The sequence below is a fragment of the Phoca vitulina genome, unplaced genomic scaffold, assembly GCF_004348235.1.
Source record: "Phoca vitulina isolate PV1807 unplaced genomic scaffold, GSC_HSeal_1.0 scaffold44, whole genome shotgun sequence".
In the NCBI taxonomy this organism is placed as follows: Eukaryota; Metazoa; Chordata; class Mammalia; order Carnivora; family Phocidae; genus Phoca; species Phoca vitulina.
The window spans coordinates 2,313,674-2,336,496 of NW_022589747.1; the positions used below are offsets into that span (position 1 = coordinate 2,313,674).

The window sequence follows — 22,823 nt, forward strand, 5'->3', positions numbered from 1 at the left end:
GAAAGCCAAATAAGGTCTCAAGTATTTTTTTTTTTAATCAATTAATTTCTTTGAGAAAGAGAGACAGAGTGAATGAGCAGGGGGAGGGACAGAGGGAGAGAGAGAATCTCAAGCAGACTCCCTGCTGAGTGCAGAGCCCGACGTGGGGCTCAATCTCACGACCCTGAGATCATGACCTGAGCAGAAACCAAGAGTCAACACTTAACAGACTGAGCCACCCAGGCACCCCAAGTTCTCGGGTATCTTAACATCTCTCCCAGAATAAACTTACTATGCACTTACTCACCAAAATTTGAAGTTTTCAAGAACTGTGGTTCTTTAAACGAGATACTTAGCTGAGCATCTGTACTGTGAGCCACAGGCAAATGGGTGAGCGCGAGACAGGACGGAGGTCTGGTTGTGTTGAGTGGAAAGACTATATAGTCGACCCTTGAACAACCTGGACTTGAACTGTGTGGGTCCCCGATAGGTGGATAGTTCACAGAACAACACTCTAAATGTGTTCTCTCTTCCTTATGATTTTCTTAGTATAATTTTCTCTTCTCGAGCTCACTTTATTGTAAGAACACAGTATATGATCCATAGAACATACAAAATATGTGTTCATTGATTGTTTATATTATTGGTAAGGATTCCAGTCAACAGTAGGCTGTTAGTGGTAAAGCCTAGAACAGAAGACAAAATCCAGAAATAGACCCACACAAATATGCTCAACTAACTTATCTCAAGGGAGCAAAGGAAATTCCGTGGAGAAAGGACGGTCTTCCTGGAACCATTAGACATCGTATAGGCAAAAAGCACAAAAATCCAGAAACCCACTTCACCAAACCATCACACCTAAAAAAGGATCATGAACTTAGATGGAGAACGTAACACAATAAAACTTTAAAGAAAAACAGAGGGAAAATCCTCGGGATCTAGGAAAGGGCAAATAATTTTTAGGTTTGACAAAAAAAGCATGATCTATAAAAGAGAAAATTGATCAATTGATCACATGAAAATCAGAATTTTTCCCAGTGAAAGCTCATACGAAGAAGAAGACAAAAACAGAAACAAAAAAGCTACAGACTGGCAGAAAATATTGGCAATATTGGCAAACGATCTACCCAACAAAGAACTCGCATCTAGGATAGGCAAAGTACTCTCAAATCCCAACAAGAATCACCAAACAACAACAAACCCCCGAACGATCCAATTAAAAAATGAGGAAAAGACACGGACAAACTCCACCCCAAAGAGGGTCTACAGATGTCTTAAGCACATCCAAAGGTGCCCAACACCATTAGCCACCAGGGAAGTGCGAATTAAAACCGCCGCGGGAGATCAGCGCACAGTGATCAGACGGCTAAAATTAAAAAATACAACACCAAGTACTGGTGAGGACGTGGAGAAACTGGATTCCACATCCGTCGCTGGCCAGAATGCCAAGTATTACAGCCCCCGCGGGAGACAATCTGGCAGTTTCTTGTAAGACTAAACGTAGCAAGTGCACTCCTGGTATTGATCCCAGAGAAATGAAAACGTATGTTCACACAAAACCTGTACATGAAATTTCATGGCAGCTTCATTCTGATAGCCCCTAAGTGGACACAGCCTGGCCGTCCTTCGGCGGGTGAAGGGTTAAACCGGAGCGCCCACATCCTGGCACGACGCTTGGCAACAAAAGGACCTGCTGCCTTTAAAAATAAAACTGCCGGTTATTAGCAAAATGGGTTTATTCAGGAATAGTAGAGAAATGCAGTCGGAGACAACCCCGGTTCAGGCAAAACGAGAGGTGAATCCCTAAAACAAAGGAGAGGTCCGCTCTTGGAGAGGAAGGCGGAATTTGGGAGCATTGGTGTAACAAGAAGTCTATTGGAATAAACTGGGAGCGCAAAATATACCGGCTTCTCATTGGCTGAGCTGGACTACCTCTCATTGGCTGAGCTGGGACAGTTTCTCATTGGCTGAGCTGGGACAGTTTCTCATTGGCTCAGCTGGGACCGCCTCTCATTGGCTCAGCTGGGAGAGATTCTCATTGGCTGGGTTCTGCCTGCCTCTCACTGGCTGCGCTAGGACTGTCTCTCATTGGCTGAGCGGGGACAGTTTCTCATTGGCTGGGTTACGCCTGCCTCTCATTGGCTGGTCTGTTGCAGGGGGTGAAGGGGGGAGCCTCCTTCCTCCTACAAGGGCCGCAAAGTAGTAAGTAAGTAAAGTGGTATCCAGGTGCAAGGTGCCTGTCTTCCCGTGGGGTGGGTAACAAGTGTATGGTGTGAGCGCTCCCCCTGCTGGCCTCCCGACTCCACTCGGAATGAAATTTCTTTCACTCATTTTCGCAGAACCAACTACTGATCCATATATACATACAATGTGGACGAATCTCCAGGCAGTTCTGCGGAGTAGAAAGAGCCAGTTCGGAAAGGGCAGAGACCATTTGTTTCTATGTATAGAGCTTCTTTTTTTTTTTTTTTTTTAATAGCTTTAAAAAAAAAAAATGACACATTTTAGAATTGGAGGACCAGTGAGCAGATGCTAGGGTTTAGGGGATGAGGGGTAGGGGTGGGGATAGGGCTCCACGGGGCTTCTTTTGGAGACGGAGGGCTCAGTGTCTTGACTGTGGCGATATCACACGTGTGAGAAAGTTGTACTGAACTAAACACAACACGAAACGAGTATAAGGAAAACAATCTGAAGAGAGCTGGTGGGTTGTGTTAACGTCATACCTTGGGTGTAAATCCCAACTCTAGTTCTTTTTTCTTTTTTTTTAAGATTTTATGTATTTGAGGGAGAGGAGAGAGCGAGCGAGCACGAGTGGGGGAAGCAGCAGAGGGAGAGGGACAAGCTGACTCCCGGCTGAGCGGGGAGCCCGACGCGGGGCTCCATCCCGGGACCCTGGGATCATGACCTGAGCGGGGGCAGAGGTTAACCGACTGAGCCACCCAGGCGCCCCCCCCCCCGTTACTCTAGTTCTGCAAAATGTTCCCATGGGGGAATCTGGGTAAAGCGCACAAGACACCCTTCTGATTACTCCGTACAACTTTATCTTAGTCATTTGAGCTGCGTGTTTCACGGCCTGCCGGCTCTCGGAGCACCACCGCTGTCCGCTCTGTGCGGTCTCCACCCTCTGTCTGAGTGCTCTAGGGCGCGGGAGGGCGGCTCGGATGGAAAGGGAGGGTGGCGGGCGCTCGGACTTGGGGTGTGGGCCCAAGCAGTGGGGCAGCCTCAGTTCACAGCTCTACAGGACCCTCAGCTCCTTCTGGGACAGTTTGAAGAGTGTGAAATTAGTGTTGGTCCTGGTGAGCCGGCTAGGAATGGGTGTCATTATTCTTCAGTGGCCCCTGTGGCGTGACTTGCTTGTGCGTGAGGCCACTCAGAGCCCTGGTCTGCAGAAGTCCCAGGCCCTTGCGGCTGGCCTGGCCGTGGTGACGCCTCGTCTGGGTGTCCTTGGCATTTCCGCCGGGAGCAGGGGCGCCTGGAGGTGGCCGGCTGGTGGGCGGGGCTTTCAGATGTGGGGTAGAAATGGCCAGTTTCCCTTCCAGTCTGTGCCATTCATGAGGTGTTACCTTGACAAATATGTCTTCGGTATTCGATTTGCCAGTTCATGGGCAGCCTCTTGGAAATGGAAGAAAAAGTCCTTAATCTGCCCGAGATCATCGGGCCCCGGGTGGGCACTGCTCCAGAGATGCTCAAGCACCGAGCCCGCGGGTGCTGGGGGCCTGTCCAGGGCACCTGCCGGGCAGCGTGCATCGGCCTGCAGTGTTGGCCGGGCCAGGCCCTGCAGTCTCAGCTAGTGACTGACTGAATGAGTCATCTCCCTCCCTGAGCCAGAATCTCCTGGCTTTCCCCAGTTACTAACGAGCTCCCGGTACCCAGAGGGTCCCAGATAAGGGGCTGGAGAGATCAAGGGACTGCAGCAGACATGGCCCAGCCCCCTTTTCCTGACACCCCCACCCCAACCCCTCCCGGACCTTGTTCCTCCCGTTATTTCTCTCGGTGGCTCTGGAGCTGGGGGTAGGGCTACTCTGGGCAGACGTGGGCTCCTGCACCGCAGGGACTCAAAACCACCCGCAGCATCCCGCCCAGGCCAGCCGGAAAAAAGATTTCCTCTCTGCGTGGCAACAGCCTGCGGCCCGCGCCTGCAGCCAATGGACGGCCACCTCCACCATCACCTGCGGCCAATGAGAGACCACCTCCAGCTCATTATTCCTCCAATGAACGTTCGTTCAAAGCTCTTCCCAGCTCCCCCCTTCCTCTGGAAGTGGGTACTCTCCTCGGTGCGCGGGGTTTGCCCACGATGCGCAGAACTGGCTTGCCACTATGGTAGTTTGTCCGCTCTTTCCAGAATAAGCCCATCTGCTGCTGCATGACCTCTGCTGTTTACTTTTTAAGGTTGGCAAGAGGTTTCCTGCGCGGCGGAGCGGTTTAATGAGTAACAGGGATGTCCCCGGTGACGCACCACCCCACCCGCCCTAGGAGGAAAGAACTTTGGGCGGAGTTGGGGGCAGCCTTCCCGGAACGGGGCGGGGAGGGGGCAGCGGCGGCGCGGTGACCCGGGCTCGGCGCGCAGACCTACATCCGAAATTGACCCTGCCGGTCCCTTTGCGCAGGTGAGTGATCCAGGCCGGGCTTCGGGATTCCGCTTTCGGGGACCATGCCTTCGTGTCACCTGCTGGGGAGGTGACTCAGCCGTTGGCTGGGAAGGATGTGCGGGGAGCAGGGAGCGCGGGGAGGGGAATACACGGAGAGGAGAGGGCTCACGGGGAGGGGGCCCTGCGAACAGGGTGTTCGAGGAGGTTGAGCAGGATGCGCGAGGAGGATGAACGGGGCGCGCAAGGAGGACGAGCCGGGTGCGGGGAGGGTGGGGGGAAGGTGCAGGGAGGGGAGTATACGGCGAGGGCTACGGGGAAGGTGCTCCGGGAGCAGCGCGCGCGGGGACGATGAGCAGGGCGCGCGTGGAGCCATGTGCGGGGTTGGAGGAGAGCAGGTTCAGGGAGCCGAGTACCCGGTGAGGGCTGCGGGAAGGGTGCGCCGGGAGCAGGGCGCGCGGGAAGGATGAGCAGAGTGCGGGGAGGATGTGCCATCCGGAGGATGCTGAGAGAGCGCTCAGAGGGTGCGTGGGGAGAATGCTCTGGCAGAGGGGATGGGGGTGCATTTGGGAGCAGGGTGCACAGGGAGAGCGCTCAGAGGGTGCGGGCGGGGGGAGAAGGATGCGCTTCCTGACCCGGTCACGGCCGCCTCGCTCCGGGACCCGCGGCCGCGGCCGAGCGCAGCCGCTGTGACCTCTGGTGGTGGTGGGCAGAGTGGGGACTGTCTTCTCCGCAGCCCAAACCAGAGAACACCTAGAACTCCCCCCCTTTTCTTTGGGGGAGAGGTAAGTAAAGTTACTTTTTGGAGGATGATTTTTACTCTTAAAAAACAAAATTCCACTGAGTAGGCTTGAGGACCCTATTGGCTTTATTTGGTCACTCACCAATGCCGCAGCATCCCATCCAGCAAGCAGAAAGGAGCTGCGGGGAGCTGTACAAAGGGAAGAGTTTTACAGGCAGAAGGACAGGTGCCCGGGGGGGGGGGGGGGGGGGGGGGGGAGGGAGCCTGATGGTGAGGGGATAGGGACCTGCGGGGACTAGATAAAAGTTACTGCAAAAGGAAAGGATTGTTCCGGCAAGGTCATCTTCCTTTGGGGGAAGGGCAGGAGTCTCTCACTATTGTGAGCAGGTGATTGCAGGTGGATTGGTTAAAGGTCAAATTTCTGAGAGGCTAATGGGTTAGAACTGTCAGAAATTCAGAAAGAACAGAAATAAAGCCACTGATTCACCAGAGTAGCAATTAGTAAAAGTTTATTATGCGCGCCTGGAAGAGACAGTTTGCAAACAGGGGGCGCTTAAACCAGAACATGGAACGGGACTTACAGGGATATATGGTTATAAAGCAGCAGGAAGGCACCCATTATTCTTCACAGGGCTTGGCTACAAAGTTAGAATCTTCTTAAATGGTAGGGAATTGGTCCCCGGTTACCTCATACCCATCTTGGGGAAACTGTAAGTTTCACTCTCAATTTCCAGAGGCATAAGGAAGAAGTGGCTGGGGTCAAGTTAGTCTTGCAAAAAAAAAAACTTCATATGACTAAACTTATCTTCTGCTTGGATTTTTTTAAGGCTGGTCTCCCATCTGGTTTTTATTTAACGGATATTAAGTCTCGGTTTGCTGTCCTGGGGCAAGTGAGTCCGTTTTGGGACTCTTCTTTTCTTTCTTTCTTTCTTTCATTTCTTTTTTTTTTTAAGATTTTATTTATTTATTTGACAGAGAGAGACACAGCGAGAGAGGGAACACAAGCAGAGGGAGAGGGAAAAGCAGGCTTCCCGCAGAGCCGGGAGCCCGATGCGGGGCTCAATCCCAGGACGCTGGGATCATGACCTGAGCCGAAGGCAGACACTTAAACGACTGAGCCACCCAGGCGCCCCTTTTCTTTCCTTTCCTTTTCCTTCTCCCTTTCTCTCTCTCTTTCTTTCTTTCTATCTCTCTCTTTCCTTCCTTCCTTCCTTCTTTCCTTCCTTCCTTCCCTCCCTCCCTCTTCTTTCTTTCTTTCTTTCTTTCTTTCTTTCTTTCTCTCTCTCCCTTTCTTTCTTTCTTTTTCTTTCTTTCTTTCTTTCTTTCTTTCTTTCTTTCTTTCTTTCTTTTCTTTCTTTTTACGATTTTATTTATTTATTTGACAGAGAGAGACACAGCGAGAGAGGGAACACAAGCAGGGGGAGTGGGAGAGGGAGAGGCAGGCTTCCCGCAGAGCGGGGAGTCCGATGCGGGGCTCAATCCCAGGATGCTGGGATCATGACCTGAGCCAAAGGCAGACACTTAAACGACTGAGCCACCCAGGCGCCCCTTTTCTTTCCTTTCCTTTTCCTTCTCCCTTTCTCTCTCTCTTTCTTTCTTTCTCTCTCTTTCTTTCCTTCCTTCCTTCCCTCCCTCCCTCTTCTTTCTTTCTTTCTTTCTTTCTTTCTTTCTTTCTTTCTTTCTTTCTTTCTTTCTTTCTTTTCTTTCTTTCGTCTTTCTTCTTTCTTTCTTTCTTCTCTCCTTCTTTCCCTCTTTCTTCTTTTCTTTCTCAAACCTTGAGAGCCCCCGTGGATGAAAGCATGCATTGAACCAACATTGAACAAGTGTTACGGTATGAATACTGACATCCGTTTGTCCAGCAGGTGTAAAGAGAAACCACAGTCAAAAGTTATAGGGCATAGATAGAATTGGCACGGGGAGTGGGTCCTTTTACAATTTGTGTCTCTGGTAAACTGTCCAGCGACCTGGAAGTGCCCACAGGGGGGACGTCGTGCAGCCTCAGAGGCTGTCCACAGGTCTGTCTCCCTTCCAGGTCAAGGCTTGCCCGGGTGACCTGCCAGATGACTCAAGGTCGCTGGTGGCAGTCTTCCTGGCCAACTTGGAACCGGTCACCCATGCCAGAGCTCAGCCGCGCACCAGGCTGCTCCCTTCTATGGGGTGTGACCTAGAAACGCAAAAGTCCGGAGATCAGGGCTACTTTGAAGGCCACTGAGGCAGTCTTCAGGCTGCGCTGTCCTCCCCTCCCCAGGCGCCCCCTCACCGTCCTCCCTCCTGCGCTTCCTTATGCCATTGTGTGTCCTCCACCCTGCCCAGCCCTGCCCTGCCCCACCTCTCTGGCTCCTTGACCCTCCTAAATCTAGAGATTTTGGGTTCCTTTCATTGGCTCTGAGCTTGGCTTTTGAAGGATTAGTGATTTCGGAGAACTGAGTGGAAGTCTAAATCTTAAACCCTTAAAAAGGTTTTCACACGCTGCCGCGCCCTTCCTGGCTGCAGTCCTGTGTCCCACCTTTCTCTGAGTCAGACCTCCAGCCTGCCCCAGACTCCCCTACGCTCAGCCAATCTGTCCTTTTCCTCCCCTTCTGGGAGGCCAGACTTCTGGCTCTTTCCACATAAGCTTCATGATCCTCCAAATCACATTCTTAGCTCCAGGGCTTTCCACCCTGGTGGGCACCAAGTAACATTTTAGTTATAAATAATAATAAATAAGCTTTTTACATGGGCTTTTGTCCAAGAGGACTTTGTTATCTTTGCTGCTCATTAAATTAATACAAATGCAGTGTTAAGAAAACAAAACCCGGGGCGCCTGGCTGGCTCTGTGTGTGGAAAGTGTGACTCTCGATCTCGGGGCCAGGGGTTCGAGCCCCACGTTGGGTGTAGAGATTGCTTAAGTAAATAAAACTTAATAAAAAGAAAGTGACCAATATAAAAACAGGAAGTGAAACTTGCAGCTTTTCCTACTCCCTAAAGATAAACGTTGATCATTTTCCTCCCTCTCTTTCTCACACACACACACACACACACACTCTCACACATTTTCTTTTGAACTATGTTCATTCCAAAAAGTTTTATAGGGGCGCTTGGGTGTCTCAGTTGGTTAAGCGTCTGCCTCGGGCTCAGGTCATGATCCCAGCGTCCTGGGATTGAGCCCATGTCTGGCTCCCCTGCTCAACGGGGAGTCTGCTTCTCTCTCTGCCCCTCCCCCTGCACGCTCTCTCTCTCGCTCTCTCTCAAATAAATAAAATCTTAAAAAAAAAGGTTTTATAAACATTTATACACCAAACTATTTACACTGAATAGCCCACCTATCTGATTTTTAGTTTAATGGGTTAAAACTAAAAACAACCCCCAGGAAACTGAAATCAACTATGGGGTTTTTTACAAGTTGAATCAGGCAACAGGTGAATGGGAGCCCCAGGTGCTCACAGCAAAGGTTCCTCCCTGAGAGCCTGAGAGCCAGAACCAAGCCCCCATTTCTCTGGGAGGCTGAACCTCTGGGGCAGGAATCTAGGGACACCCTCCCATTGTTTAGAGAAGCACATGGGGTCCTGAGGAGTTAAGAGGAGACTTATCTTCGGGAAGCGGACTTATACTCTCCTCCGTGTGAAGTTTGAGGATTGCTGCCTGCTCTCCACGGAAGCTCCATCCCTCAGGACAAAGGGACACCAAGTGTCACAACCCTCATCCAGTGCCGACCATGCTCAAAGATTAGACTTTTGAAAGACAGCTTTGAATCAGTATTTCCTTCTGTAGTGACAGGACGTGGCCCCGGTCACCCCCTTGCTCCCTTGATGTCCCTCTCGTGTCCTGGGCTCCCCTCAATTGTTGGTTGGGGGCATTTGCCTTAGACCCCGAATTCCCACCCGCCCTGTTTTCCCCCAGCGAGCCTTATCTCTCACTTTTCAAACCCGCGTTGTGAAGACACCTCAAGCTTTATTTCCCCCATGGGGCGATGCCCACAACCACCTTGTGCTGAATCATGGTGTCTCCAATGAAACAGCCCTCTTTAGCCCCATGCCTAGTGGATGACACTCTTCCCTAACATTTAGCTAGACACAGGCATTCCTGCCAGCCTCATCCTAATACCACCTTCCAGTCAGTCCTTAGGATTTCATCTCTGGGATCCAGAACCTACCCCACTTTTCTGTTCCTAGCACATCTCTGCTCAGGCTCTGGGTCCCTCCAACTGTGCTGGAATCATGTGTTGGGGAGAAAAACATCTATCCTCTTAGGTGCAGTTCTTGGGGGACTGCAAATTAAAATGACAAAAGAGAATAGCAAGAGAAAAGATGGATTTTTATTTATGTCTACAAAGGGAGTTCACAAAAATGTGGCTCTGGGAGGTGGTTAGAATTTGGGGGCTTATTTACCATCTTAATAGGGCGTGGGGGGGCACAGAGGGACACTTCTGGGAGAACAAATGGCTTCTGGGGGAATGCAGAAAGGGCATCTGGGGAAACAAAGGACTTTGGAAAGATAAATGATTTCTTAGGAAAACAGATAGGATGGTAACAGTGTCTATTTGGATTTTTCTCAGAGAAGAGATTACAGTTGCTCCCTAGGAGATAATACTTAACAATCGAGTTCTTTTAGGAGGCTCTGCCTAGGCAGACAAGGGATTTCAGGAGCTCAAATCTCTGTCATTCCCTACCTCAACCTTTCAGAGGCCCCCAGTCACCTCCAGGTGCTGCTCACATTTAATGGACACACTGCCTGAGCACTTGGCCTTTGATCTTTCCCCAAGGTCAGTGACTGATGCAGGTCATGCTTAGCACTTTCTGGCATCTTACAGAGAGCTAATGCCTTCTCTGGGGATGTTAGTAAATAGATGAAGCTTTTCCCCAGTGAGCTAAAAGCACCGCGTAAGCATCTGCACGCACCTAGCAGCCTTGTTCGTTGGGGGGGGGGGGGAGGAGGAGGGAGAAGGTCAGCCCAAGCCTTTCATGGATGGGCAGTGCAGCCGAGGGCTAAATCGGGGACCGCGTTTTGCAAGTTGGCATCTACGCGGGAGACAGGAAGTGGAACGGGCACCAGGGTTCGTTCTGAGATGCCCAGATTGCAAGACCCATTTTATACCATCAAGCACGGATTGTCAGGAAACGCATTATTTGCCTCGTCTGTGGAAGGGGAAATGTCCAGGGTGTGTGATAATTTTAAATCAGCCAAACAATTGAAACAGTGCTTGTCAGAAATCTGCCCTAAATTCCACCGATGACCTCTCTTGGTTAAATTGCACCAGAGGGGTGTTTGGAAATCCCCATCACCCCTTCCTCACTGAGCACCCGGCCCTCCCACAGGGGCTCCCTCCTCTGGTTGAGGAAGGGTCTCCAGGCCTTTGGTCTAGATTTACGTTGTGAGCCAGCGTTAAGTGGACCGGGATGGATGCTGGGGGGCGGTGGACCCTGCAAGCAGGGGCTCGTCCTCCTTTTCTAAGCTAAACCCCAGCGGGCCAAAATCTGGCCTCGTCTCGAAGCGGACTGCACCGCTGACCAGCTTGAGTTCCTGATTCCTTTGAAGTTTGGAGAAATACAATGTAGCTTTGTTCCCTTTTTGCCAACTGGGAAACCCCTTTTGAAATACGAGCATAGCACCATGTCCCTAAATAGTTATTACCTCTTTCCTTCTTATCACAGGGGCTTCTTTTCCAAGAGCAAACACCTGCTCCCCAGCACTGCCCCTTCACCTGTGGCCGCTGGAAGAGTCTAGGTGAGTAGGCGGCTGCCCACGAGGATGGATGGGCTCCTGGTTTCAGCCCCTGCTCCTCCTGCTTTACCCCCTCCTGGCTTCGACCTTTCTGCGGGCAGGTGGGGCGATGGTAGAACGTATCCTTTGGAGAGTGAACTGTGTCTCTGAACCTTAAGCCAGGACTGGCCATGCAAACCCACGCACAGAGCCACTCTGCCTGCAAGCATCCTCCGTGCTTAGCAGGGACCTTTCCAATCAGAGCATTGCCAAAGTCTGTGGTTTTCTCCACACCAAGCTGGTTCAATCTTTTACTGAGCGGGGGCAGTCTTGGGGTCAGTCTTGGGGAGGCTCACAGTCTGGATGGGGTGCCTGCAAGCGCTAAGGGTGCCAAGGAAAGGGGGCTGGGCGGACTCAGTGGGGCAGTGCAGGGCAGGGACTGGGCAGGGAGATGGTTTCTCTGGTTCAGAGGCAAGAAAAGCAAGCAGGTGTGGACAATAGCACTTGCTCGGGGCGAGGCCAGACAGGATGCTCTCTGCGGCTTGGTTTCCTTTTTTGGATTCTGTCTGCTGCCCCCGCCCCGGGAAGACACGGCTAACTCTTCCTCTTTTGAGCTCTCTGCCAGCGCACTGGCTCCCCACCCGCAGAGGAGAAATGAGCATCCTGGAGGGTCCTGATGGTTTGGGGGAAGGGGGTTGCTGCGAGCAATACTGCTCTCACTGGGAAACGCTGTGGCCCTGGGGACGCAGCTGTGAGACCCCTAGCCTCCTCATGGGATCTCCTTGGAGAAGTGAGAGCCTGAGGGGGAGGGCAGGAGGGGTGGACCCCAGCGGGCAGCCCGGGGCCCGTCCCCGCAGGGTGCTGCTGATGGTTGCATTTCCTGGAGCCAGACTTGGGCGGAAGCCCGGCTGTCTGTGTGGATTTGTCCGATGGTAGCTGTGCTTGCCTGCCTGGAATTAGGACCCAAGATTCTGATCACAAAATCTGATGACAGTTCTGATGCGTGTGTGGGTTCCTACCGCTGCCCGAATGCAACTCACTCGGGACACCATCTACCCGGAGACACAGACCCACAGGCCGAGGGTCGAGGGTCGGTCCCCCAGCACCGCCCTCCCCCACGCCAGCCCCACGTGCAGGCTGTCACCTGGGTTCTGACCCACCAGCCACAGACCAGAGGTCCCCACGACCCCTCCCTGGGTTTGATGAAGCCACTGGAGCCGCTCACAGAACTCAGGGAGACTGTTTACTCCCTAGATCACCGGTTTGTTATAAAGGGTTAACTCAGGAACAGACACAAGAGCTGCCCAGGGTGGGGTCTGGGCAGGGGGTGTGGGGCTCCCATGCCCCCCTCAACAGGGCCCATGGTCCCCACATCTCCACATGCTCACCAACCCAGGAGCTCTCCAGACCGCGTCCTTTTGGGATTTTATGGGGGTTTTGTTACATGGGCAGGATTAATGAAATCATTGGTCATTAGTGATTGATTCAACCTGCAGCCCTACCCCAGAGGTGGGGGGTGGGGCTGAAAGTGCCAACCTCTAGCCACGAGATTGGTTTCCCTGGCAACCAGCCTCCATCCTCAGGCGTTTTCCAAACATCACGTCATTAACATAACAAGAGACATCCCCTTGCTCACAACTTTTAGAAAATGCCAAAGGTTTTAGGAGCTCCACGCCGGAAATGGGACGAAGACCAAGCGCTGTTGACCCTCAAACAGCAAAGATCTGAACTGGGCGGATCCACTTACATGTGGATTTCTTTTGATAAATACACAAAGTGCTGTAAATGTATTTTCTCTTGTTTATGATGCTTTAAATAACATTTTCTTTTCTCTAGCTTCATCGTAAGAGTACGGTACATAATACATATAACATACAAAATAATGTGCTCACTGACCATTTCTGTTTCCCGGAAGGCTTTTAGTCAACAACAGGCTAGTAGCAGTAGTTAGGTTTTTGAGGAATCAAACGTCAAAAGCACCAGGCGGGTTTTCCACTACGAGGGGCGTCAGCTGTCTTAACATCCCATACCGGGCGCCCCACCCCCCCAGTTCAGGGTCAACTGTATGTATCTGTTAACCTTAAAAGCTAAACTGCCAGGGAGGGGGGCGCCTGGGTGGCTTAGTGGGTTGAGCATCTGACTCTTGGTTTCAGCTCAGGTCATGATCTCAGGGTGGTGGGACTGAGCCCCGTGTGGGACTCCATGCTCAGCGGGGAGTCAGCTTGTCTCCTTCTCCTTCTGCCCCTCCCCCTCAAATAAATAAATGAATAAATAAATCTTATTCTTTTTTTAAGATTTTATTTATTTATTTGACAGAGAGAGAGATAGTGAGAGCAGGAACACAAGCATGGGGAGCGGGAGAGGAAGAAGCAGGCTTCCCGCAGAGCAGGGAGCCCAATACGGGGCTCGATCCCAGGACCCTGGGATCACGACCTGAGCCGAAGGCAGACGCTCAACAACTGAGCCACCCAGGCGCCCCAATAAATAAATCTTAAAAAATAAATAAATAAAACTGCCAGTCACTTTACCAGCAACACTTGGGTTTATTCAGGAATGAAAGAGAATTACAACCCTGGGCAAGCGAGCTGTTGCAAAATGCTGGGCCAGCCAGCCCGGGAGGCAGAGGAGAGGCACACGTTTTCAGGAGAACAGGGGTCAGGGGGTGAGGAAAACTTCTTGCCCTCAGGCTGGGTTAGTAGAGCAGTATCCACAGGCAAGGTCATGTCCTTGTAAGCTCCAGTCTGCCTTGTCCCGCTGGGTCTTCAGTTGACCACGAGCATCAGGCATCCCGGGACCATCTCAGAGAGAGTCCAGGAGTTCCCAGGTCAGAGCGAGTACTGACAATGCTTTGACCAACGCGTTTGGAGGGTCTCTACAAATGTTGCCAGTCAGTCTTCGTAGCACCCTTAGTGCGTCTGACCAACCCTGAGGACTGAGGATGGTGTGTCATTGAGGATAAAGTGTCACAAAACCAGCCAAACAGCACAGACTTGTTGAAGCTCCTGACTGTAAAATGGGCTCGCCGGTCACAGTGTAGTTCAGGAGGGGATCCCCAGGTAGGGATCATCTTTCCTCATAGGATCGTAGTCAGAGAAGAGGTGTTGGCCTGTCTGCAAGGCGGGGCTTCAACCCAATAAGAAAACTTACAAACCACCATAGGACTAAAACCTATTTGTATCCGTGACATGGAGGGATCTGCGTGAAGCCCATTGGCCAAACCTCAAATGGTCCATTGGGCAGGACGGGTACATTTCCCGGGATTGTATTTTGGACAAGTGGGACAAGCAGGGTCCCCACCAATGTTGGTTCGTGAACGCTGTTGTTTTCCCAGTAGACCAATGGTTCAATGTGCGTACAGTTGTAAGTACTGGGAATTTAAAAATTTCTGGTGGGGCCAGCTTGTTATTTGGTGTAAACCCAAATTCTCTCTTTTATTAAACCAACAGTTATCAGATTTCCAATATTGAGTTAACTTTTCTGGGGCCGATTGTTGGGCATCTCTGGTCCATTTTTTCTAATCGTCATTTGGAAGAGCATCTCTTTGGAATATGACAGAGGTTTGGCTCTTGGGCTCCTACGGAGCAGTGTTTGGGTGGAAATAGCAGCGACGTGGCTTCCTCTGGCCTCAGGGAGTTGATTCTGGAATGCCCACAACCCTTAGTAAGAGCTCAAGCCACCAGCAAAAGCATGGCACCTAGTTAATGTTGGACCTAGGAGCCATTTTTAATCTTATCCCCAGGGAAGGTAAGAAAACCTGTTGCCTCCATTCCCAAATCTGGAGCTTCCTTCCCCAAAGGCATACTGACTGTCAGCATAAATGTTTGTGGTTTTGCCCTTGGCTGAAACACGAGCTCAGGTGAGGGCGTTTAAATCAGCCTGTCGGGCGCAAGGAGCCAGGGGTAAAGGTAGGGCCTCAGTGACTCCCAGGGATTTGCAATAGCACACCCAGCATGATATTTTATCCTTTAAATAAGAAACCATCAGGAAACTGTGAAAAATCTGCACTGGTTAGAGCAGGTCCCTGTAAATTGTCACCGGGAGTCAACAGGTGATCTGTCAACGTGAAGCCATCCTGGGGGGTTTTATGCTGGAAGGACAGAAAGATGGTAGGGTTAAGGCTATTGGAACCAGAAAGAGTTATTATTGTAAGAGGGCCAGTTACCATGAGGGTGTCACAGGAGGTGAGGTGACTGGCTGAAAAGTCTTTTTTTTTTTTAATTTTATTTATTTGAGAGAGAGAGAGATGGAGATAGTGACAGAGAGCACAAGTGGGGAGGAGAGGGAGAAGGAGAAACAGACTCTCCACTGAGCAGGGAGCCCGATGCGGGACTCAATCCCAGGACCCTGGGATCATGACCTGAGCCAAAGGCAGGCGCCTAACCGCCTGAGCCACCCAGGAGTCCCCTGGATGAAAAGTCTTGAGCGTCGGGAGAATTTCGGAGGCCTTCTGCGTGGGCCTTAACTAAGAGGGTAGTGGCGAGAATGGCTCTGAGGCCCCCAGCCATAGGGCCTAATTGTTGGCTTTGATGCCCCATGGGGCAATGGTGGGCCCCGTGTTTTTGGGGTGAGCGCTCAAAGGGTATCCCCTTCCTTCTCATGTACAAGGAGGGAAAAGGGACGTTGATAATTAGGATGTCTGAGGGCAGAGACTTTTGTTAGACTTTTCTTTAAAGTCTCAAAGGCCATGTCATCCACCTCTTTCTAAATAATAGGGTCAGGTTTGTCCTGACTTTACTAAAAGTAAAGCTCATACAGACTGAGCCGTGAGGGACAAGTTTGGAATCCAATGTCAACAATAGCCAGCCAGCCCCAGGAAGCCTCCTAACTGGTGCTTGGTTTTCAGTGTTGGGAAATTCAGGATGCCTTCGAGTCTACCTGGATCCACATCAAGTCCTCCTTCGGAGATCAGGTGCCATAAATATTGAACCTGACTTGGTGCAAACTGCAACATTTCTTTGGAGACTGTAGGTCCCTTTCAGGCCAAAAGTTTTGACAGGGGGAGGCTGCCTTCCTGTGAAGAGGTCCAAGCAGGGAGCAGAAGAGCAAGTCATCTACACATTGTAACCAAGTCGAGGCTGCGGGAAACTGTGCGTCATCCGAATCAGCCTTTGAAGGACCCTCCGTGTCACCCTGGGGCATGACTGCCCAGCTATCCTGCTGTTCTTCCCAAGTGAAGGCAGAAAGACACTGGCTGTCCTTACCGAGTGGAGTACTAACCATGCACCCCATAGGTCAATCGCCATGGAAACTTGTTGCCTGGAGTACTAAACCATGCACCCCATAGGTCAATTACGCGGAAACTTTGCTTTCAGTGGGAACGCGTGGGAGTTAGGAACAACAGGGTCCTGAGGGGTAACGACGTTACTTACTGCTCAGAGGTCCTGGCCATTGGGTTCCCTCCCAGGTAAAGTAGGGCTGTGACTAGTACAGGGGATCATGAGGCCCTGAGCCTCAAAATTCTGTATCCTGGGCTGGATGCCCCGAAGGGCTTCTTTATTTATAGGGCATTGATTAATTCTAAGGAGAGGTTTTGAGGGATCTATCTGAATCTTGTTGGGAGGTGCACTGTGCATTTTATCAATAGCAGTTGAGGATTTTGCCCAGAAAGAGGGTGGTAGCTGATCCAACAGGAATAAATGATCAGTGTCCCCAGACTCAGGTGTGGTCCCGCCAGAGACAGAGCAAACAAAAGACATCAGAGGGTTATTTAATTCCGCTGGTTGGCTATTCTGATGGCTGCTGTCAGATTCTGGAATTATCTTCCCCTTCGGGGAGAAAGAAATTCTGGCACGATACTTCTCTAGGGAATCTCAACCCCGTAAACGAGTAGGGGCAGAGGGATTGAGGAGAAAAGAGTGAGTACCTCTCAAAGGGAGTAGGTTCAGAGGCGGGAACCTGTTGAGATTGGTTGGAGACCCCCACTACTTGGACCGGTTTGGTGCTCTGAGGGGCTGCTTTGCAGCCGAGGGCTGGGCCCTGAGAGCATAAGTCCTGTGTCACCAAGGACAGAGATCCATTCCGAATCTGGGGAGCGGTTTCCCTGAGTTGATTAAGAGGATTGGAAGAGCCCCAACACTGGGAATGAGGAGGAGGGAGAAGAGCTTAGCTAGCGGGCTGAAGGCACCGGGAGAGTTAAGCCCGTAAGAGTCCTTTATCCAATGTCCTGGTTCCAGCAGTATCAGCAGAAACTAGGCTTTTTGCTTGGGGGCCTTCGTTTGGTGGAGTTGGACATTGGAAATTTTAGTGGTCTTTCCTGTAGGTGACTCAGCTAGGGTGCGAGCAAACTGGTTTCCGGGGCAATTGAATCTGGGGGCAGACCAAGTTTCCCATTCCATCCTGGGCCTTTTAACGAAAAGGAAAAGATCCCAGATCAGCCCAATAATAAACACAGAGTTAAAAGGAAGACCAGAACTTTCTTTAAAGTCAGTTTGGAGTCCATCATAATAATGGCAAACAGATTCATCAGGCTTTTGTGCGCAAGCCTGAATTTTGTTCCAGTCATCCGGCTTCGGAAAAGCCATTCTAAGTGCTCGGTGGAGATTTCCAGCGAGTGGTCTAGCATCTTGCCAAAATTCGGGAGTTTGTTTCTCTAAATCCTGCTCAGGATGTTCCCACTGGGCTGGTTTTATCCAGTGCTTGGGCTGGCCCTCAGCCACAAGCCTGTGGCCCAACTGCTACGAATCCCAGAAACCAGGTTGGTAAGTTTGAGTAACTCTGTTAAGTTCTCCAGCAAACCTGTGGGGGTCCTCAGCCACTTAGGGGACCCTCTTTACCTCTGGCTCAAAGTTCAGCCTTAGTCCAGGGAACTTAGGAAACCGGGGGTCTATTTAGATCCCCAGAAGACTTAACTTTGAAGGAGCAGGGGTTTTAATAGGCTCAGGAGAGGAGGGAGCAGAGGGAGCCTCAGAAGAAAAGAGGGTTTGACAGAAGGATGACAAGGCCAGGGTGAAGATAGGTCAGATGGCGGCCTCGCCTCTGTGGATGGAGAAATAGGGGAGGGGAAGAGGCCTCAGAAGCCCCCCGTTTTTTCCATTTATTTATTTATTTATTTAAAGATTTTATTTATTTATTTGAGTGAGAGAGAGTAGGGGGAGGAGCAGAGGGAGAGAGAGAAGCAGACTCCAGGCTGAGCGCAGAACCCGACCCCAGGGCTCCATCTCATATGACCCTGAGATCATGACCTGAGCTGAAATCAAGAGTCGGTTGCTTAATCGACTGAGCCACCTAGGTGCCCTCCTTTTTTCCTTTTTAATTGTTTGTTTGCCTCATTTAGTTTACAAACTGTATTTTGGAGAGAGGCAATTTTAGATTCCAGATAGCGCTTGGAAGCTTCAAAATACCAGTTGTAGAAGGAATTGCGTTTAGTTTTGTCAATTTTAGGACAGTGGTTGTCCAATTCAGCTTTGAGAAAATTAAGTCTGGGGAGATGGAAAGTTCCCCATAACGGCCATTGGAAGTCTAGATCTAAATTACTTCTGGTTAAGTCAGTCCATTTATTTATAAACGCGCGTGCCGCGGGACCATTATTTTTAAACAAAAAACAGGCCGCAGTCCCAGTAGTGGGGGGAAGGGGGGCACCCTCAAAGCATTTTGACGACTGGGATCCCATTTCTCTGATTCCTTCTGGAATCAAAGGCCACCCAGTTTCTGGAAGAATGGTCCAGTCCCAAACAGAACTCAGACCGAAGGCCAATGCGGTTTCATCAAACACAGTCCGAATCAGACTGAAGGCCAAACGAATATTCTCAGAGATGCTTAAAAAATGCTTAAAAGGGTGCCTGGTGGCTCAGATGGTTAAGCGTCTGCCTTCGGCTCGGGTCATGATCTCGGGGTCCTGGGATCGAGTCCCACATCGGGCTCCTTGCTTAGCAAGGAGCCTGCTTCTCCCTCTGCCTGCCACTCGCCCTGCTTGTACTCTCCCTCTCTCTCTCTCTGGCAAATAAATAAATAAAGTCTTTAAAAAAAAATGCTTAAAAAAAAAACAACAAAGGGAAAAAAAAAGGTCAAGGCCTTGGTAAATCCCAGGTAAAGCGTAAAGGGCTTGAGCACAAAGCATGGGGCTCAAAATCCAGGAGAACACTTGTCCTCAAGCCCAGCTTTGGTGAGAAAACAGTGAGCCCAGCAACCCCGTGGCTTGTGGCTCTTGCACCTGTCTGCTCACCGGCCCCGAGTCTTCTCTGGCTCCCACCTCCGATCACCAAGTCATGTTAACCTTAGAAATAGTCACAGACAGCTACTTTACCAGCAACAAGATGGCTTTATTCGGGAATGAAAGCGAATCCTAATTCAGGACATAGCAGGTCCGGGAAACCAAGGAGACGCACGATTTGTAAGGAGGAAAGGGGTCCGTTGGGAGGCTGTTAGGAACTAAATCCCATCGGAATAAGCTGGGGGTTGGAAGTGTTGCAGTTTCTCATTTTCTCTGGGTTTCAGATTTTGCTAAAAATGGTCAGTGATAACAGTTATCGACACCTTTCTCCAAAAAGGGCCTTTGGGGAGCTACGTTAGTGGGCTCTAGCTTCTTGATCGCTGGCTGGTGAGCTGGCAGGTCGAGAACCCGTCCTGGCTACATGGAGCAGACTCCACTCCCGGGCTTGCTGACCCCTGGGTCACTGGGTTAACCTGGTTCCTTTTTCCTGTCCCCATGGCAGGACATGGGCTTTATCAACCGAGTTCACCTGCGGGACGCCTGGGTGGCTCAGTTAAGCATCTGCCTTCAGCTCAGGTCATGATCTCAGGGTCCTGGGATTGAGCCCCACATCACCGGAGAGCCTGCTTCTCCCTCTGCTTCTGCCCCTGCTCGTGCTCTCTCTATTATATATATGAATAAAGTCTTTAACAAACGAAATAAAAAGTCTGTCCCAGGTCCTGACGATGCACTCCTGCTTTCAGTTCGACACTGCCCCGTTCCCGTAGAGTTCTACCAAACAAACTCGTGAGGTCTCGCGTATGCCTGGGTTTATTCTTAAATAATATTCTGTGTTGTTTTCTCCTAGGGTCCTGCCCCCATTGAGAGAATGGCTTCCTCGGGGCCCCAAACAAAGAAACATGACAATCACAGGTGAGGCTCCAGCCGACTGCGGGCCGGGTTGGATTTTGGGGTTTATCGTGATTACGCCGTGACATGCATTTTCCCGAGAGCCGCCATATAGGAACATGTTTGACTCTTGTGATGGAGCCTGGGGCCCGGGGGGATAGGTCCAGAGGCTCGGGGACTGACAGGCCAACAGCTCTGCCCTCCGCCCGTGGCCTCGGGGTCTCAGCCGGGCAGGCCGCTTTTCTGCAACACAGCCCTGCTGCCTCCCAGCTCTGTCAGGGTTCTGAATCTTAAATACTTCCTTTATGGTTTTCCAGAACTCCGCTTTGTGATCCTGCCGGCCCCTCTTATATGTGTATTTGTGCGTTGAGGGCAAAGCGAGAATTCCTGCCTTCATCCTGATTCCTACGTGTGCTTTGAATCCAACAGGATTTTGGTTTCCTCGCCCCCCCACCCCCGCCCGCATCCCCCCACCTCTGCGGGGGCTAGCAGGGACGCCCCGTCCTGCTGCAGGGCATCTCCGGGCCCGGCTGGCCTCCCTCCTTGACAGCCCCGGGGTTGTGTGTGTCGCCCTCTGGGAGCCCTGGAGCTGGGCTCCTGGGTCGTCTCTCGGGGGGAGGAGTCTCAGGCATTCCCCGTGCCCTCCTCGGGCCTCCCTGGACTCCCACATGGACACCTGTCCTCCCTCCCTCCTTCCCTGGAGGCTGGGAGGGCTGTTTTCACACTTCGGGATGTCTTGTGGACATGACTGCAGAGATAAAGTTCTAAGTGTTCTGGGTCACTGGGAACCCAAACTGCCCTGTCCTGTATCCAGGCCCCTCGGGTGCTGGTGGGGGAGAGGGGATTGAAATGGGGCTGAGAAGGGGGCACAGGGCATCAGAGGCCATGGACGGGACTCAGCTGGAGTCCCCCGCTGCCCTGCCCTGCCCCGGTGACCACCCTGTCCTCCCTCACTGCTGTCCTTGCCAACCACTGGCTTCTCACGGTCCCCCCGAGCTGGGAGGCGGGTGTGGTGTCTGGAGCTCAAAGGCCAGCTCATGGGTGCAGCCTCTTGTGAAAGAGCTTAATTTCTTAAAGATTTTATTGATATATTTTAGAGAGAGAAAGAGCGGGGGGAGGGGCAGAGGGAGAGAAAGAGAGAATCCCCAGCAGACTCCCCGCTGAGCACGGAGCCTGCCGACATGGGGCTCGATCCCACGACCCTAAGATCGTGACCCGAGCGGAAACCAAGGGTCGACGCTCAACCAACTGAGCCACCCAGGCTCCCCTCCTTTTTTTTTTTTTTTTTTGAGAGATCCTAATCTTTAAAGTGAGCCTCTAAGGTGGGGATACGGCTAGGACCCCGCTTCTGTGGTGCTCATGAGCTTTAAATGCAGTATTATGCACCAGCTCTGGATAACATCATTTCTACCGCAAAGTCGAGTGCCTCCCAGGTATTACTCTGTGTTCCTTGTGCCCAGCATGGCACTTGTGCCCTTGTGCGGGGCCGGTGTGGGATCCAACTCTCCCTCCCTCCCTCCCCCAGACTCCCTGCCCTAGTCCCTTCTAGTCCCCGAGCACCTGTCCCGAGCCACCTGGGCATCTTCTAGAACCAGCCAACTCTCATTCATTTCGCATATTGTTCCAGCAATATTTGTTAAATGAATAAAGTGACAAAATAGAGCGAGATAAAGTAACTGGAAACTATCTAGAGTAGAGAACCAGCGTTCCAAGTAAGGCCTTTGACATGTTATTTTAAAACCTTCCAAAAAGTCCATTTGAACCTGTTCTGCTTCATGAAGCTACATGCCCAATTAATATACTCGAAAACCATTGCTGTTCTTCACAGTCAGACCCCATTTCCTTCTCTTTCTCTACCTGGAATCAGAGAGAGAAAAAAACAAAGTTGAAATATGTTGAAATATGGGGCAAAGTTGTCTCAATCACATCCTGTTTTGACAGCTCTGACTCTTGCCGGTCAGCCCTTACTCAGTGCCCGCCGTGCTCAGAACATCCCGAAAGAGTGTAGCCACCACGTTGCATCAGCGATGGTTTCACGAGAGGGTGTGATGTCAGTTTTCCCTGCAGCCGAAGGGCGTATGTGAGTGCATGAGGTGCCAGCCAAACCCCAAACCCACGAACCGACTCCGGGCTGGATCTGATGCCCGAGAGCGAGACAGAGCCTGTCCTTCGCCGGCCCTCCAGCTCACGGAAGTCACTGGGGCTTGCTCCGGCCGCACCCCGCCCTAGCATTGGGGTGCTCCCGGGCTGCCCTGGCTTACAGCCCTTCTGGTTACAGCTTAGAGCCCTTTCTCCGCCAGACTTCCAGCACCTCGGAGCAGACAGGGTCTCCCGGGACTGGGGCCCGGCCGGTGCTCGCGCGGGCGGGCGGGGACTCATGCCTGACTTGCTGGCAGTTTACGGATCGCTTGCTTTCTGGGGAGATCACCCGGGTCGCCGCCCCCAGAGCAGCAATACAAAAAGGGAAGGAAAAAAAAAAGGAAATTGGCATTATGGCTATCCAGAGCATCTGGCTGGTTGGGAAATAAGTGTTTCCAGTTAGATTTTGAAATATTAGACACATCTCCTAACGCTCCGCACCCCCACCGCCCCCCCCACTGCAAAGGAAGCGGCTGCTCCCCTGGAGGCCTGAGTCACATGACGCATCTCCCCAGGGGGTCCTGTGCCCTCCTTTCTCCCAAGTCAGGGCAGCTTCGCAGAGCTGCATCTCCTGCAGCTTGTCTCTTTCCTTCTTTCTTTCTTTCTTTCTCTTTTTTCTTTCTTTCTTTCTTTCTTTCTTTCTTTCTTTCTTTCTTTCTTT

At 51.4% G+C, this 22,823-nt stretch overlaps 1 protein-coding gene across 1 annotated transcript in view; it reads left to right on the forward strand.

The window, feature by feature from the left end:
- The first annotated feature begins 4,458 nt into the window (after positions 1 to 4,458).
- UPP1 (uridine phosphorylase 1) overlaps positions 4,459 to 22,823 on the forward strand; it is a 26,739-nt gene continuing 8,374 nt past the window's right edge. The window contains exons 1-3 of the mRNA XM_032430573.1: positions 4,459 to 4,586; positions 10,938 to 11,010; positions 19,983 to 20,047. Coding sequence (XP_032286464.1) covers positions 20,004 to 20,047 — 44 coding nt within the window. The 5' untranslated portion in view covers positions 4,459 to 4,586; positions 10,938 to 11,010; positions 19,983 to 20,003. The remainder of the gene's footprint in view (positions 4,587 to 10,937; positions 11,011 to 19,982; positions 20,048 to 22,823) is intronic.